We start from the raw sequence: 16,194 nt of genomic DNA, 5'->3' as shown, positions 1-16,194 counted from the left end.
ATCTTTTTCACATAGAATTTATCCAGGAGAAGAAAGAGTAATCAATTTTATTAATATTTTACAGTCTAACTTTGTTGTCTAAATTCTTAGTAAAGATCACTTGGAATCAGTGAGAGCAATATCAATTGCATCCTAATTCAAAGGGAGAAAGAAGAAAGGACCTATATGCACACTATTAGCTCTTTGGAAAAAGAAAGATTATAACTCAGATTGAATACCTGCTCTGAGTCAGACACCTCAAAAATATGTATCTAATTGTTTTTTAGATTTTTACAGCAAACCAGAGAGCTGGCGATTACTTTTTACTTCTCGGAGGATGGAGGTGAGTGTTAAACAGATGAAGAGACTTAACCAAGTTCATACACTTTATAAATATTAAAAGTGAATGTGACTTGAGGTCAATCTAATACTTATGCCATGCCAAACTACTTAGTTCTACTGATCTTCACTAGTGTCAACAGGGGAAACAGATCAGAGAGAAAAAAATTCAGAAGAATTTTCTCTGGTCATTGGCTGTTTATACTCTAAGAGACTTCACTCCTTCATTCTATCATCCATTAAATATTTATTTCAGCCCCTTTTATATGCCAGCCCCTGTTATACTCACTCAGGTTAGGTCAGTAAGATGGATATGATCTATATTTTCATGGAGCTTGTCACAACCTACCATGCATTTGAAAATTAAAGCATGTGTCTTCCATTCCATCAGTGGTTCTCAACTAGGGGTGATTATTGCCCCAGCAGACATTTAAGTGTTACAACCAGAGAATGTTGCTAGTGTCCATATGTTGAGGTCAGGACATCCTACACTTGTACAGCAATACTTTCTCTCTCGCTCTCTCTCTCTCTCTCTCTCTCTCTCTCTCTCTCTCACACACACACACACACACACACACACACACACACACACTCATATGGCCCAAAATGTCAGTAGTACTGAGGTTAAGAAACTTATTCTAGATAAATATAAAGGTACCTTTATTTTAAAGTGTGTATATGTGTGAATGTGCATGTGGAGTGTATTAGTTTTCCTATTGGCTGCCATAACAAAGTATCACAAATCTAGTGGTTTAACACAACACAAATGTATCTTACATGTCTGTTAGGCTAGACATGTCTCACTCAGCTATACTCAAGGTGTTGGCAGGGCTGAATTCCCTTCTGAAGTTTCCAAAGGAGAATCCATTTCCTTGACTTGTCTGGCTTCTAAAGTCTATCCAGATTGCTTGGCTCAGGGTCCCCTTCGTCTATCATTAAATCCAGCCATTGTAGGTTGAGTCCTCAATCTGGTCTTCATCAGCAGTCAGCTCCCTCTGACCATTCTTTTGCCTTCCTCTTCCACTTTTAAGGGCCCATGTGATTTCACTGGGCCTGAGTGGATAATCTAAGTTAATAGGCACTTGTTTTTTTGTTTGTTTGTTGTTGATGTTTTGTTTTGTTTTTTCTGAGGCAAGGTCTCGCTCTGTCACCCAGGCTGGAGTGCAGTGGCACGATCACCACTCACTATAGCCTCCACTTTCTGTGCCCAAGCAATCCTCCCACCTCAGCCTCCAAAGTAGCTGGGACCACAGCAGCTATTTAATTTTTTTTTTTTTTTTTTTTTTTTTTTTTTTTGTAGAAAAAGGCTCTCCCTCTGTTGTCCAGGATGGTCTCAAGTGATCCTCCTGCTTCGTTCTCCCAAAGTGCTAGGATTATAGGATAGCCCTGTCTTAAGATCGGATTACATTTTTCCTTGCCACTTAACAAATTCTTTGGTTCTGGAGATGAAGATGTAGTCATATTTGGAGACTGTATCATTCGGCCTCCCACAAGGGGTAATGAATGAATGCATGTGCAAAGTTATTTGCATAAAGTTGGTATTGAATTTAAGTGAGACTTCATAAGTCTTTATTGATTTAAACTGAAGTCATCCTACCTGCTCTTTTAAAATGGGCTCACTTAAAATGAACAAGTCCTAAGCAGAGTGAATAACAACACATCTCACTTTATTCTGCACTAATAAATAGCTGCAAAATCTGTCCCTCCTCAAGTCTTCAATATTTCATTTTAAAAAGTGTCCATCACCTATAATTGTGTAACTGTTGGCTCCTCTTAAATGTTAAACTCTTGTTTGGATTTGGCATTAGAAACATTTGGCTACGGTCTTTGTAGCTAACTCTGTCCCATGTAAAGTATATTTTTTCTCAAAATAACGCCTGTAATCCCAGCACTTTGGGAGGCCAAGACGGGCAGATCACGAGGTCAGGAGATAGAGACTATCCTGGCTAACACGGTGACACCCCGTCTCTACTAAAAAATACAAAAAAAAAAAAAAAAAAAAAAAAAAAATTAGCCGGGCGTGGTGGCAAGTGCAGTCCCAGCTACTCGGGAGGCTGAGGCAGGAGAATGCCGTGAACCCAGGGGGCGGAGCTTGCAGTGAGCCGAGATCGCGCCACTGCACTCCAGCCTGGGCGACAGAGTGAGACTCCGTCTCAAAAAAAAAAAAAAACAAAAACAAAAACAAAAAAAACATTACTAGGGTAGAATATATTTTGTAGAAGAAGGCTGGTGTCTTATTTGTTACTTTTTACCACAACATGCATTCACTATTCTACATTTGTGAAAATATGGAAATTAGCAGAAGATAAGAAGGTTTTAGCCTCAAATAAAAATAAGCAATCTAAGACATGAATGTTTAACTAATGCTTTTAATTTATTTATGTTTCTTATTATGTCAGCATTCATGGTCTTATGTCCTAAAGATAACATCAACATACTAAGTCACAGTTTAAGAAAAGTGACTGGCAAGAAGCTAGGCAGAAAGAAATACGTGCATTTATAAAAACAAGAAAACTCTACTGAGTTTCTAACATTTGTCAGACACCATCCTGTTGAGAGTCAAAAAATAAAATAAAATAAAATAAAATAAAATAAAATAAAATAAAATAAAATAAGACCTAGTCATCATGCTCAAGAAGTTGACTTGAGACCTTACTTGGAGTCCACAGATAGATTTAGGGAGTTCATAAGCCTGTGCTCATGTAAAGAAGTATGCTAAAGGTATGTGTATTTTTCCAGAGAAGGGGTCTACAAATTTCATCAGATTTTCAAATGGGTTCATGACCACAAACTGTTTAAGGGCCACTTGTCTAAACGCAAACCTACCAATGTGGGTTAGAAAACTGACAACTTGGTGCAGGTGCATGGTCCCTGTTTCCCAAGTCTTTCTATTACTCTTGCTAGATTACTAACCAGAAGATGCTGAAGGGATGGGGGGTGAAGTATGGGGAAGAGAGATATTGGAATATAACCTCCCTCTAATTCTGCAAACGAAGCTTTGCCACCAGTTTTAATTGTGTCCATTTTCCTGTTGGTGCTATATATGATTAATTCTTATTTTTCTACTACAGATAATACAGTAAACAGTATTAGCAGATTCAAATTTTCTCCTCTGAAATTGTATCTTTGCTTCACATAAAGGTTACAAGAAGTATTGTCAGTTGGCATTTAACTAATGAAAACAGTAAATTCCTAATTGTCTTTATAGTGATATCTTAATTATGTACGTGATTTGGGGAAGAAAAAAAAAACACACACAAAAAAACAGAAAAAATATTTCATATATCAAATCCCATTACAATGACTCTAAGAACATAAGTTACTTCACCAGACATAGGTTTTATTTGCAGTGTTTCTTAAAATAAATAGGCCAGCTAGAGGTTGGTAATCTTTTATTTATAGAGAGATTTTCATAGTGATAGTGTACATTGCACTGGGATTTGACATGTATTACTTACACAGTTATTTTCTTTGTTTTTTTTTTAAAAACAAAATGAATATACTCAAAGACAGGCAACAAATATAACCATTCTCCAATACAGATTGCACATGCAAAACTAAGAATTACTACCAAGAATATGAAAATGGGATCAGTCTGCTGAGCTCTGACATACTTTTCAAACTCTGTGCTTCAGGAATTGTAAGAAATATCCATTAATCATTAAAGGAACTTTTAAAGGCAGCAAATCTTGCTTAAAGGGATAATTACTTTAAATTATTTTCAAATGGTATTTTGGACTGTGTGTTATCAAAAACAGAAATACTGCCTTAGTCTCCAAATGAATAATACATAATATTCTTCTTCTTTCTTATATATCCTATGCCCACATACGTTTTTATGGAATACTTGCCACTGTGATTCAAGCTTAAAACTTGAAAAAAAAAAAAAAAAAAAAAAAGGATAAAGTAGGGCAACAATTCTCCTCATCAACACTGACCACAAGCTGTATAATTATCTGATTTTTGCCCCTCTTCTACCACCCTCTCAACGTATTACTCATCTCATGAGTAGATTCAAGGCAGTGAAGTAGAATCTTCCTTGCTGGTATAATTTCCTAGTTAGCAAAGATACTTATTTAAATCCCAATAGTGCTCCTTCCTTCCTTCTGCTATGAACTCACAAAGTTCCTTCTATAGAAAAGAAAAAGATATGACTCAGATGGAAGCCGACAATGTGCAGTGGCTATCAATATGTTTTTTTGTTTTGTTTTGTTTTGTTTTGTTTTGTTTGCTTTTCTCTACCTGTCTTTCCTTGGCAAATAACAACAAATTGAAAATGTATAAGACAATATTATTAACTTAGTAATTCCCCTTGTGTAGAGTAAGAAGTGCATTATGAATTTTGGCATAGTTTTGATCTACAGTATTGTTCCAATATCAGACCTTACATTAGGCAATATATAAAAATTCACGTGATCATTTTGCTTAGGAAAATATTATCCATATATTTACATAGAAAATCTTTTGGAAGCAAAATACTATTTACTGAAATGTACTTTCTCTTTCTGCTACTTTTTTATTCCCAACTGTAGAAAAGTAATGTTTGATAATTCTGAATATTAGAATATTTAGAAGAAAAAATGTGTATTCTGGAAGACAAGGTTGTATTAAAACAAGCTTGGGCGTGTTTTAGGCTGGGCGTGGTGGCTCACGCCTGTAATCCCAGCACTTTGGGAGGCTGAGGCGAGTGGATCACGAGGTCAGGAGATCGAGACTACCCTGGCTAACACGGTGAAACCCCGTCTCTACTGAAAATACAAAAAAATTAGCCGGGCGTGGTGGCGGGTGCCTGTAGTCCCAGCTACTCGGGAGGCTGAGGCAGGAGAATCGTTTGAACCCAGGAGGTGGAGCTTGCAGTGAGCCGAGATCGCGCCACTGCACTCCAGCCTGGGCGACAGAGCGAGACTCTGTTTCAAAAAAAAAAAAAAAAAAAAAGAATTTTACTAAAAGTAGCTCAATTCACCTTATATCTTATAAATCATAGTAGCTAAACCCATAACCTAATGAATGTCAGTATATTCACAGAAAAGTGAGGTAATAAATTCCTAGAATCTGGTCTGATATATCCTGCCATGTAACCATAGCAATTCTAGCCAGAAGGGATTGTGTGAAAAGAAAGCTGAAAATGTCCACCTGCAAAATGCATTAATTTTTTAAATTGTTATGCAATATTTCCTTGCCTAAAAAAGCTTACCCCACATAAGCACAGATGGTGAACCTGAGTTTTTCTGTGAAGGTATATTTGGGGAAATAATCTTAGATCTGAATTTGTCTGTGAAGGTACATTTGGGAAAATAACCTTCATTCTGAATTTGTCTGTGAAGGTATATTTGTGGAAATAATCTTGCTGAAGTCTAAGATCACGAATGACACCTGAAAAACATATTTTTCCCAAGTTTCTCAAATTAGGCATAACTATACTAAATTGTTTAGATATCAGACCATTGTCTCTCTAGACCTCAATAATACTGCTTCATATATTTCAACAGATTAAGTATTTCCCAGTGGATAAAGTACTCAGGGAATATAATGATAGTCCTGGCCAGGCGTAGGGGCTCATGTCGGTAATCCCAGCACTTTGGGAGGTTGGCCAAGGTGGGTAGATCACCTGAGCCCAGGCGTTTGAGATCTGCATGGGCAACATGGCAAGATACAATCTCTACAAAAAAAAAAAAAAAAAAAGAAAGAAAAAAAAGAAAAAAATTCCAGGCAGAGTGGTGTGCACCTATAGTCCCAGCACATGAGAGGCTGAGGTGGGAGGATCACCTGAGGCCAGGGAGGTTGAGGCTGCAGTAGGCCAAGACTGAGCCACTATGCTCCAGCCTGGACAGAGTGAGATACTGTCTCAGAAAAAACAAAACAGAACATATCTATCTATCTATCTATCTATCTATCTATCTATCTATCTATCTATCTATTTAATCATCATCCTATTAACTAATGAGGCATATCTTCCAAAATGCTAATAAGATCCTGTCTTCATAAGTTGCAAAACTGGCCATTTCAGATAAATAGAAATAGAAAAAACAACAGAATGTTCTTAGACCTGGTTCCATCATTACTACTTCATTGTGGGGAAAATCTGTAGGGACTAATACAATCTTATTTTCATCAGTAACTGAACTTATTTGGTCTTTCACCCTGTGATCAGTAGTCAGGTATTGATTAGTCCGCCTGAGCTCAGTATAATTTGACTTCCATTGGACCTGCACTATAATGTAAATTGGGTAAGTAAAGAATGATTTATGGTAGAACAGGTCGGAATCCCCTGCAAAGGGAATGAGAATGAGTATGTACACCTTATCCATGTAACTTTTATCTTAAACATTTGAGATCACTTTTAGCCAAATTTTAGAGAGCAAATAATAAGCATTTTCTTACAAGCAGATAAATAACATGTATTTATCATATATGTACTTAGAAATGTAGCTCTGTTATGTAGTTAATGTTATAAAGAAGCTATAGATCATGTACAAAAAACATGGACAATTTTGGGAGACCTACTCCTAGTTTTAACTGGTAGTAGCTCCACTAACAAGTTATCTTTTTTCATTTACCTAAGATTATGTTTTGTAAGTATGAAGGTGCATTCCTTAAAGATAAAGATATTTTGGGTAGGGTAACATTATGTAACAGGTAATTAAGCCATTTTTATTTCAATGGGTTATTATTTGTTTCCATGCTAAAAATATTAACAGCATGTGGTTTGACTCTTTGTCCATTTGTTTGTGTTTTAGAGCATGTCCAAGATTGGGTTCCCATGTATAATTTTGATCTCCTCCACAGGTAAAAATAGATCCTGAATAAAACAGACTAGGATCCAATGCAAGAGTCTTGTTGTGAGCCATTATTGCATCCAGACAATGACTGTTTTCAACATCTGTAGCTCTGTAAAATTTTTGTTAGTGGAGATAATTTTTCTTTGGTTTCATTTTTTGACTTGTTGAAAATTTTGAAATTTTCACTGTTGCAAGACAATGGCTTGAATTGTCTAATGTATGTATTCTTTCATGCTTTTCTCACCACTACTGGTTTTTTTTTTTTTTTCCTCCTTTCGGTCTTTCAGTAAAAAGCAGGCCCATGTCCTGTGATGCTGTTTATTCCCATCAGCTCAAACTGGAACAGAGTGTGATGTTCTTCTCTTTCAGTGTGCATCTTGTCAAGGCCTTACTATTCATTAAAAGGATTTTTTTTTTTTTTTTTTTTTTTTTTTTTTGAGACGGAGTCTCACTCTGTCGCCCAGGCTGGAGTGCAGTGGCCGGATCTCAGCTCACTGCAAGCTCTGCCTCCCGGGTTCACGCCATTCTCCTGCCTCAGCCTCCCGAGTAGCTGGGACTACAGGTGCCCGCCACCTCGCCCGGCTAGTTTCTTGTATTTTTTTAGTAGAGACGGGGTTTCACCGTGTTAGCCAGGATGGTCTCGATCTCCTGACCTCATGATCCACCCGTCTTGGCCTCCCAGAGTGCTGGGATTACAGGCTTGAGCCACTGCGCTAGGCCAAGGATGTTAACATTAGACAAAGATGTACTAATCTTTGGAGACTATGGCTTTATACTTGTGGCCACATAGAGTAGTTGCTCTCCAGATAATCATTGGTAAGTATAACTCTGCAGTATCTGCACTTGAATTACTATTCAACGACTAATTGGGAAAAATAATATTTGTGGAGTTTTGCCTAAGAAGAATAGGTTCTAAAATTCATTTGTAGATTAAGGTGGTAATCAAAAAGCTATCTCCCTGTTATTGGAATGGCATCTTATTGAATTTATTTTTAAATTTATTTTTTTACTTCCCTGCACTTCAGGTTATAAGTAAACTTATAAGTTTACTTATAACTTATACTTATATACTTATATAAGTTTATAAACTTATATAATGAAAGCTGTTACAAGTAAAAGCCTTATGAATGAATGCTACGGGTACCAAAGAGATGTTCTTTATACCGCACTGTGTTGCTCTGAGATAGCTCATAGCAGAAATGCTACTTTATTCTGAAAAACAGGATCAGAGTACTGAGAAAAATAAGTTTTAACCTATGAACTATGAAATGAATAACTGATTCTGTTTCTCTGTATATATTGGCTTTCAGAAATCTTAGAACTAAATTTTTGCCATGCTCTGAAAGTATATGGAAATCATATTACAAATTTTGTGATCTAACCTCACCTCTGACTGCATCCTATTCTTCTCTTGTTTATTTTGTTCCTCCTATCTATCTTGGTGTTCTGAATACTTCTCCATAAGCCACTTCAAATCCCTTTTAACATAAAATAGAATATTAATAATAAATGATGTTTGAATGTCTTTTCACTTTATAAAGGCTTTCTCAAAATAATGACTAAGCAAGAGATAAGGATCTGATATTGTCATAGTTTAGGATCTTTGTGAAATGAATTCAAGCAAGATAGAGTTTAGAGTGCAGGATGTTTATTAGGCAATATCCTTGTGATCAGCCCCTGGGGATGGAAGACGAAGGAAATGGGTTTGAATATAGTAAGAAGTAGAACTGCAATGGAGTCTGGACAATAGCCTCAGCTGCCCATGTGGAGCTCTGAACCTAAAATGGCCCATCAAAGCTCTCCTACATTGGGCTAAAAGGAAAAGTTCTTTATACTTCTTGCCTCAAGCAGTCATTGGATGTTAGCTACTCTACGCAGGCCTTGACTTCGGCAAGGAACCTCTCTGAAGCTGAGACTATCCTCAAAAGGGCCCTGAATATTGTCTTCTAATTACACTCCCAGTATCTAGAGAAAGAAGTCCACCCTTGATAAGGGAAGTGTAGCACCCCACCTATTACAAATACTGTAGGTGAGTTATGTACCCTAAGGAAATTACAATACCCTGGAGAAGTTAAATATCTTTGAGAAGTTATTTTGATTATAGAGTTATGTGCTAGTCAAATCTCCTTCTACTCTGACCAGAGAAAACATAGAGTATATTTCCTTGAAAGGGAATGAGTTGAGCAATAAATATTTCATATGTGCTTATTTAATACATAATATCTATGAGTGTTTAATTTGTGCTCTATACAACCTAGACTTTAAATGTCATGGAGAACTAAAAGTAGGAACCACGTCTTAGTCCATTTTATGCTGTTATACCAGAATATCCCCAATTGGGTAATTTATAATGAACAGAAATTTATTTGGCTCACATTTCTGGGGGCTGAGAAGTCCAAGAGCATAGTGCCAGCGTCTTCCAAGGGTCTTTGTGCTGCATCATCCCATGACAGAAAACAGATGGACAAGAACAAGAAAGCAAGAGGGGGCCTAACTCACTTTTATAAGGAACCTACTCTCACAACAACTAATCCAATCCCATGACAGCAATATTAACCCATTAATGAGAGCTCTCATGAATGAATAATCAGCTTTTATTTGACTGCACCTCAGACACTGTTCCTTTCAAGATTAATTTTCCAACACATGAACTTTGGGGGACACATTCTAACCATAGCACAATTCCTGACATACATTTAGGTGGACAGTGTTTATATTTCATGTTTCTTATCATTACAGTATTGTAATAGGGAGCCCTGGCTTCATTACAAGTCCTCCAGCCTCACACACTTTTACACTTATAAACAAAGAAATGAGTTCTTTGTAAATATATCACGTAGTTCGAAACAGGGAATAATAGGTCATTTGATTTATCAAAACCATGTTATATATAGGTAATGAAAAATTTTATTTTATTATTAAGTCTATTAGCCAGTTTCCACCCTTTTAAAGCCAGGCTCCAAATTATCACATTCTTCAAATTTCATAAATCCATAGATTACTCAGCTCCATTGGATAAAGAAAAAATATAAAGAAAAATGAAATGTACTTGTGGAGTAAGTAGTAGCAGGGGCTATATGTAAACATTAGTTTGCATGGTGTTCGATAAAGTTATAAAATATTTTTCTTTTTTGACTTAAATACATTTTTTCCTATTAAATCAAAGCAAATAATTGAAGTGGGATTTTTATCACTGTTTTTCATTTGTTTTGTTTTTGTTTGTTTTTATCATTTGCCTTTTTTTGACTGGTATGGACCTTAAACATCTTCTTGTCTTATGTCCCTTTTGAAATGAGAAAGCCAGAGTTCAGAAACTTAATAATTGCCTATTTCCAGATTAGAATTCTGGTTTTCCTATTCCTACTTTAGTGGTTTTCCTCCTCCATTGCTCCATTTATTTATATTAATAGCTCTAAGAAGTCAAGCACTAATAAATTTCTCAAACATAGTGTCTGTGTTGACAATATATCCACTTTTTATCCCTTTTCAAAATGATTAGAAAAAAAATAGTTCCCTGGAGTACATGCAACAATTGAAGGTGAGCTTTGTTTTTACCAGCCAATGTATGTTTGACATCAGTGATTAATACAGTTTTCCCTCAGTTGCTAAGCTTCTTTATCTTGGTGCATAAAGGACTGACAGATTGTTAGGCAAAGAGCATAAGCTTCAAAACTATGCTGATACCCCTGGGCATCAGACAGTCTAACAAATTTAGGGACTGAAGAGGTGTACACATCAGTTTATTTTTGTTCATTGAGAAGAAATGTAGTGGGGTTGACTTTTTATGACATTTATGTAGTATTTGAATTGACTGACAAGCCTATTAATGTATTCCCTGAACTTCATTAATGTAATATGAAAAACGCCTACATGTCAATCAACTTCTAATAAGTAATTACGATTATAAATACTGTAAAATTATTAGCTTTTAATTTTATCCAATCTTATACTTTCAAAACAGTAACATGGATTTTTCTTTTTCTGGAGGAATAAAATATTATACTGAAGGAACATTCAATAAGTATATTCCTAACTGCTCAAAAGTTCACCATCATCTAATGAGCAGCAAAAAAGAGTATATAGTAAGACGTGTAGCAATTTTAAAAATGTGAACAATATCAAATAACGTAAGTAATATAAAGTTAGATTAAAAATCCTATGAGAATTAAACATGTACCTAGGCTGGTCTTAAATACTGATAGTCTGATTATTTAAAATATAGGCCTAATATGGAATAAGAGAGAATGGAAAAAGGAAAATGGGATATATTTATTCTTCAGAAATGTATCATTTAAATCTACAAGTTTAAAATGTACAAGCAAAATGTCTGTGTTTTAACTAACTTGAACATATTATTGTTCAAGTATACTTTCTTTTTTCACATAATGAAAATCTTTTATAGTCTTTGAGCTAGAAACTCAAGTCAAAGGGCAGAGAATTGAACAAGAGAACAGGATTAGGCTTGAATAACATAAGAAATGTGCTTTGTCTTACAATCTCATGTCAGTTTCTGAAGCTGGATTAACTCCCACCCTCTGGAGTCCCTGAATAATCTCTGATTAAAGATGGACTTTTGTGAAAATGTTATTATATTGGGATATACCACTTTTAAATAATGAACATCATCACAGTCTGCAATAATCTGCAAAAAAAAAGAAAAATCATTGAGGAAATTCATTGACTTCTTTTTCAATTTTTACTTTGCTCCTTAAAGTTAATTGTTTAAGAAGTTTAACCTTATCACAAAGTTAAAATATTTACTGTACTAACAATTGAAGCTGTGTTTGAATTCAAGTTTACCTGTACATAAGGAAATAAAGCTCAGTTAATAAGGCTATAGATTAGTAATCTTTTTCAGACTTAAGCTATGCACCTAAATTAATTTTCAGCCTTGACTTATTGAAGGGTAAACTCAAAGAGAGTACAACTGACTTGCTCACTCAGTTTTCCTACTAGGAATAAAACATGCATGCTCTGGTACCACATTATCACATAATTTGTTATTAATTTTACTTAGAAATATAGCAACATCAGTTTCAGTTCCACAGAGCATAATATTTCTAAACAATGAACACATGATTAATTTATAAAGCAGAAGGAAATATGTAAAAATGTAAAAGGGTAAAAAATAAACGTTTTCCATTCTCCTAGCATAATAATTGCATTTTTCTTGAAAGTCGTTTGTATTTTAGGGTACATATTCTCTTACATTTTAGTATGCAAGAGAAATAAAATAATTTGATGCTTCTGTTTTTATCTGGAGATTGAAAGTTAGCTAGCATGCTTTATGATCTACTGAAAGTAAATCAAATATAAACCATTGTGTACGTGTTTTCTCAATTACTTCATACTTAAATAAAGAAATCCTAGAAGGCTGCTACTTTTCATTGTGACTTGAATCAAAGTAAACAGAGGTTGGATTGAGACAGAGTATTTGAATGGTTGGCGGACTGCATTTAAAGAGTTATTATGCATATTTCAAAAAGTTCTAATATTTCCATGTATCTATTGTAGGTTTCAAATATTTAATGTATCAATCATGGGCTCTCAAAGATATATTGAAGGGATGAATCAAAGGAAGATACGAGGTGAATCATTTACAAATGTCATAATGTGGTGTTAATGGATATTTCTTTATCTTTGTAAGTAGGGATTTGTATGCCCGTAATGGTCATTACACTTCTTAATGACTACAATACTTGCATACATTTTTTAAAGTGTGTGTTCGTGTGTGTGTGTGTGTGTGTGTGTCTTTCAATTCAAAGTCAGTCAGAAGACTTTTTCATTTTGTCTGTATATCTAGGAATGTAAATTCTGATATCTAGGAATGTAAATTCCTAAAAGCAATGACAATATACTTCAACAAATATTTCAATGACAAAGAATATTTCAGCTGAATATTTCAGCATTGTTAATTGTTTCCTAGTCATTTTGATACCTAAGCAGTACTAAGCATAGTCTTTCACAATATAGCAGTTCTGAAAATACATACCTTGCACAGTTAGATGCACCTGCATTGTTCTGGGTGTATGTTGAGTCTGAACAGAACATGTGTATGGGCCATCATCTGTCACATCTACATTCTGTATCTGGAGGCTGTAGTCCCTTTTATTCAATGTTGAAATTGAAACTCGAGGATCCACTGACCACTTATCACCTCCCGCAAAAATAATACTTGACCGGTTCAGCCAGGCACCCTTTGAAGCTCCATCTTCCAAAAAGCACCTAAAAATTACAAGAGATAGAACACTATTAATCAAAATAAAAATGAGAGACAACATTATTTTGTTCTGAGTGTTATTTTCTTTTGCTGAATAATAGCACAGCATCAATTGCAAATACCAGACATTAACTCAGGAAACACGAACATACTGATACACCTTCCATTCCCAATGCAAATGTAAAACAATACTTGCATACAATTTTTTAAGTGTGTAGTGTGTGTGTGTTTCAACTGAAAGTTAGTCAAAAGTCTTTTTCATTCTGTCTGGATGACAAATTTAAATAAAGTTAAATTAGTTTAAACAATTTTCTATGTTAAAGCCTATTTCTTCGTTTGAAATTAAGAGAAGCAGTAAAGGTCTATGATTTAGACTGACCTGACCCAATCTGACACTGAATATAATGTACCAGATGCAGAAATCATAGAACCATATAAGGGTGGGTTTATTTATTTATTTGAGGCAGGGTTTTACTCTGTCACCCAGGGTAGAGTGGCACAATCTTGGCTCACTGCAACTTCCATCTGCTGGGTTCAAGCAATTCTCCTGCCTCAGCCTCCCGAGTAGCTGGGATTACAAGCGCCTGACACTGGGACTGGCTAATTTTTGTATTTATAGTGGAGACAGGGTTTCACTACGTTGGCCAGACTGGTCTTGAACTCCTGACCTCAGGCGATCCCCCTGCCTGAGCCTCCCAAAGTGCTGGTTTTACATGCTTGAGCCACCATGCCTGGCCTATAAGGATTTACTTTTAAAATAGCTTGGATTTGCACAGTGGGGAGCTTGTACACTGAAACTATAAACTATGTTTCACTGATAAAACTATAAACTGTGTTTACTGAATGCTGTAGTCATTAGATATAACAAAGCTAGTATAACACTTTTATTAATAATGTTGCTTGTTTTTGCAATTTATTGATCCAAGCCTTTTTTTTTTTTTTTTTTTTTGAGAGGGAGTCTTGCTCTGTTGCCCAGGCTGGAGTGTAGTGGTGCGATCTCGGCTCACTGCAAACTCCACCTCCCGGGTTCATGCCATTCTCCTGCCTCAGCCTCCCGAGTAGCTGGGACTACAGGTGCCCACCACCACGCCCAGCTAATTTTTTTTTTTTGTATTTTTGGTAGAGACGGGGTTTCACTGTGTTAGCCAGTATGGTCTCAATCTCCTGACCTTGTGATCCGCCTGCCTCGGCCTCCCAAAGTGCTGGGATTACAGGCATGAGCCACCGCGCCCGACCGATCAATATTTTTTTTTATAAAGCATTCGTTTAGCCAGCAAACATTTATAAGGTATCTATGGATTTAAATAGGTATTGTCTCTTGCTGTCTTAAAGTTTTAGTCTAGCAAGGAGGACACAAGAGCAAACCAATTATTACTATACAGAAAGGAAAATATTTTTATGAAATCACACACAGGATGCATGAGAGATCAAAGAGAGTTACTTGAATCAGGGCATTGAAGGCATAGAGAAAGGCCTTCCGAAATAGGCAATGTCTGAGATAAAGAGGTCAGTATTGTAAGATATGGCATTCTTGGCCGGGCGCGGTGGCTCAAGCCTGTAATCCCAGCACTTTGGGAGGCCGAGACGGGCGGATCACGAGGTCAGGAGATCGAGACCATCCTGGCGAACACGGTGAAACCCCGTCTCTACTAAAAATACAGAAAAACTAGCCGGGCGAGGTGGCGGGCGCCTGTAGTCCCAGCTACTCGGGAGGCTGAGGCAGGAGAATGGCGTAAACCCGGGAGGCGGAGCTTGCAGTGAGCTGAGATCCGGCCACTGCACTCCAGTCCGGGCGACAGAGCGAGACTCCGCCTCAAAAAAAAAAAGAAAAAAAAAGATATGGCATTCTAGACAGAGAGGCTATGCTATATGTAGGCAGCACCAGGCAAACATGAGAGAAATAGGCATTTCAAGGAATGACAAATAGCCATGAGATATATGGTAAAAGGCATGAGAAATGGAATTGGAAAAATAAAACCAGATCCACATGATAATGACAAGCATAATAACAATTACTAGATTTTAAGGCCAAATTTGCAGCCTTATATTTAGTCATATTCTGTAACAGGTTTCGAAAATACAGCATTATGTTTAATAGTAGTCAGGCACATCAAGCTTTACAACAGAAGAAGGCTGTGGTCATATACCAGTAATTTTGCTGAGGCCTGAAATTCTGTTTCATCTTGAAAATGTTCTGTTACAAATTAAAGACTGGTTTTCTTAAATGAGTACAAAGCACAGCTACAGAACGAAAACACACATACATAGAAATAGTTTGACAGCATTTCCACAGAGCACCTTGGGGGATTGAACACAGTGTTTTGAGATTGCTATAAAATTGCAAACTGAAAGCAACAGGGTGGGCTGTTGTCAACTGTATGAAACTAATCAGTGGGTGAAAAAGTAAGGAACAAGGTACATTGCAGAATCTAATTTGCAGTCAGCTTTACCATCTACAGAATCCAAAATGGAAGTCGTAAAGGTCAGTGTTAATTGAAAAGCTTGTCCTTATATATTTACTAAAGAAAATAAAACCCCCTTTAATGATGTAATTAAATAATTCCAGCATATTGTCATTCTTAATAATATGCAGAAAGAAGATACAGGGGACATATTTCCCATTTCACAAGATCACATTTGTGCTGGTACAGGACAGAACTCTGAAATACCACTGCTAGGACTGTGACAATTCTAGTGTGTCATTTAGTATCTGCATTCATCAAGTGTTTCTGCGTAACCTCTGCATCTATGTCCTTCGCATGTTTTTCTGTTGCGTGTTCATAACAACTCTTTCAGGGTATAGACTGCAACGCTCTCAATCACTAGAAAATAAATGGAGATGTTTAGGTTAAATGACTAGCCTAAGCCACGATATTA

The 16,194-nt window shown here is 36.2% G+C and overlaps 1 protein-coding gene across 1 annotated transcript in view; it reads right to left on the bottom strand.

Moving 5' to 3' along the window:
- Positions 1–16,194, bottom strand: part of NEGR1 (neuronal growth regulator 1) — an 886,803-nt gene that overhangs the window by 519,330 nt on the left and 351,279 nt on the right. The window contains exon 2 of the mRNA XM_030913644.1: positions 13,090–13,322. Coding sequence (XP_030769504.1) covers positions 13,090–13,322 — 233 coding nt within the window. The remainder of the gene's footprint in view (positions 1–13,089; positions 13,323–16,194) is intronic.

This window comes from Rhinopithecus roxellana, chromosome 12, assembly GCF_007565055.1.
Source record: "Rhinopithecus roxellana isolate Shanxi Qingling chromosome 12, ASM756505v1, whole genome shotgun sequence".
NCBI classification, from domain to species: Eukaryota; Metazoa; Chordata; class Mammalia; order Primates; family Cercopithecidae; genus Rhinopithecus; species Rhinopithecus roxellana.
The sequence above is the reverse complement of the archived record's forward strand: the minus strand, read 5'-3'. Positions and strand labels throughout refer to the sequence as shown.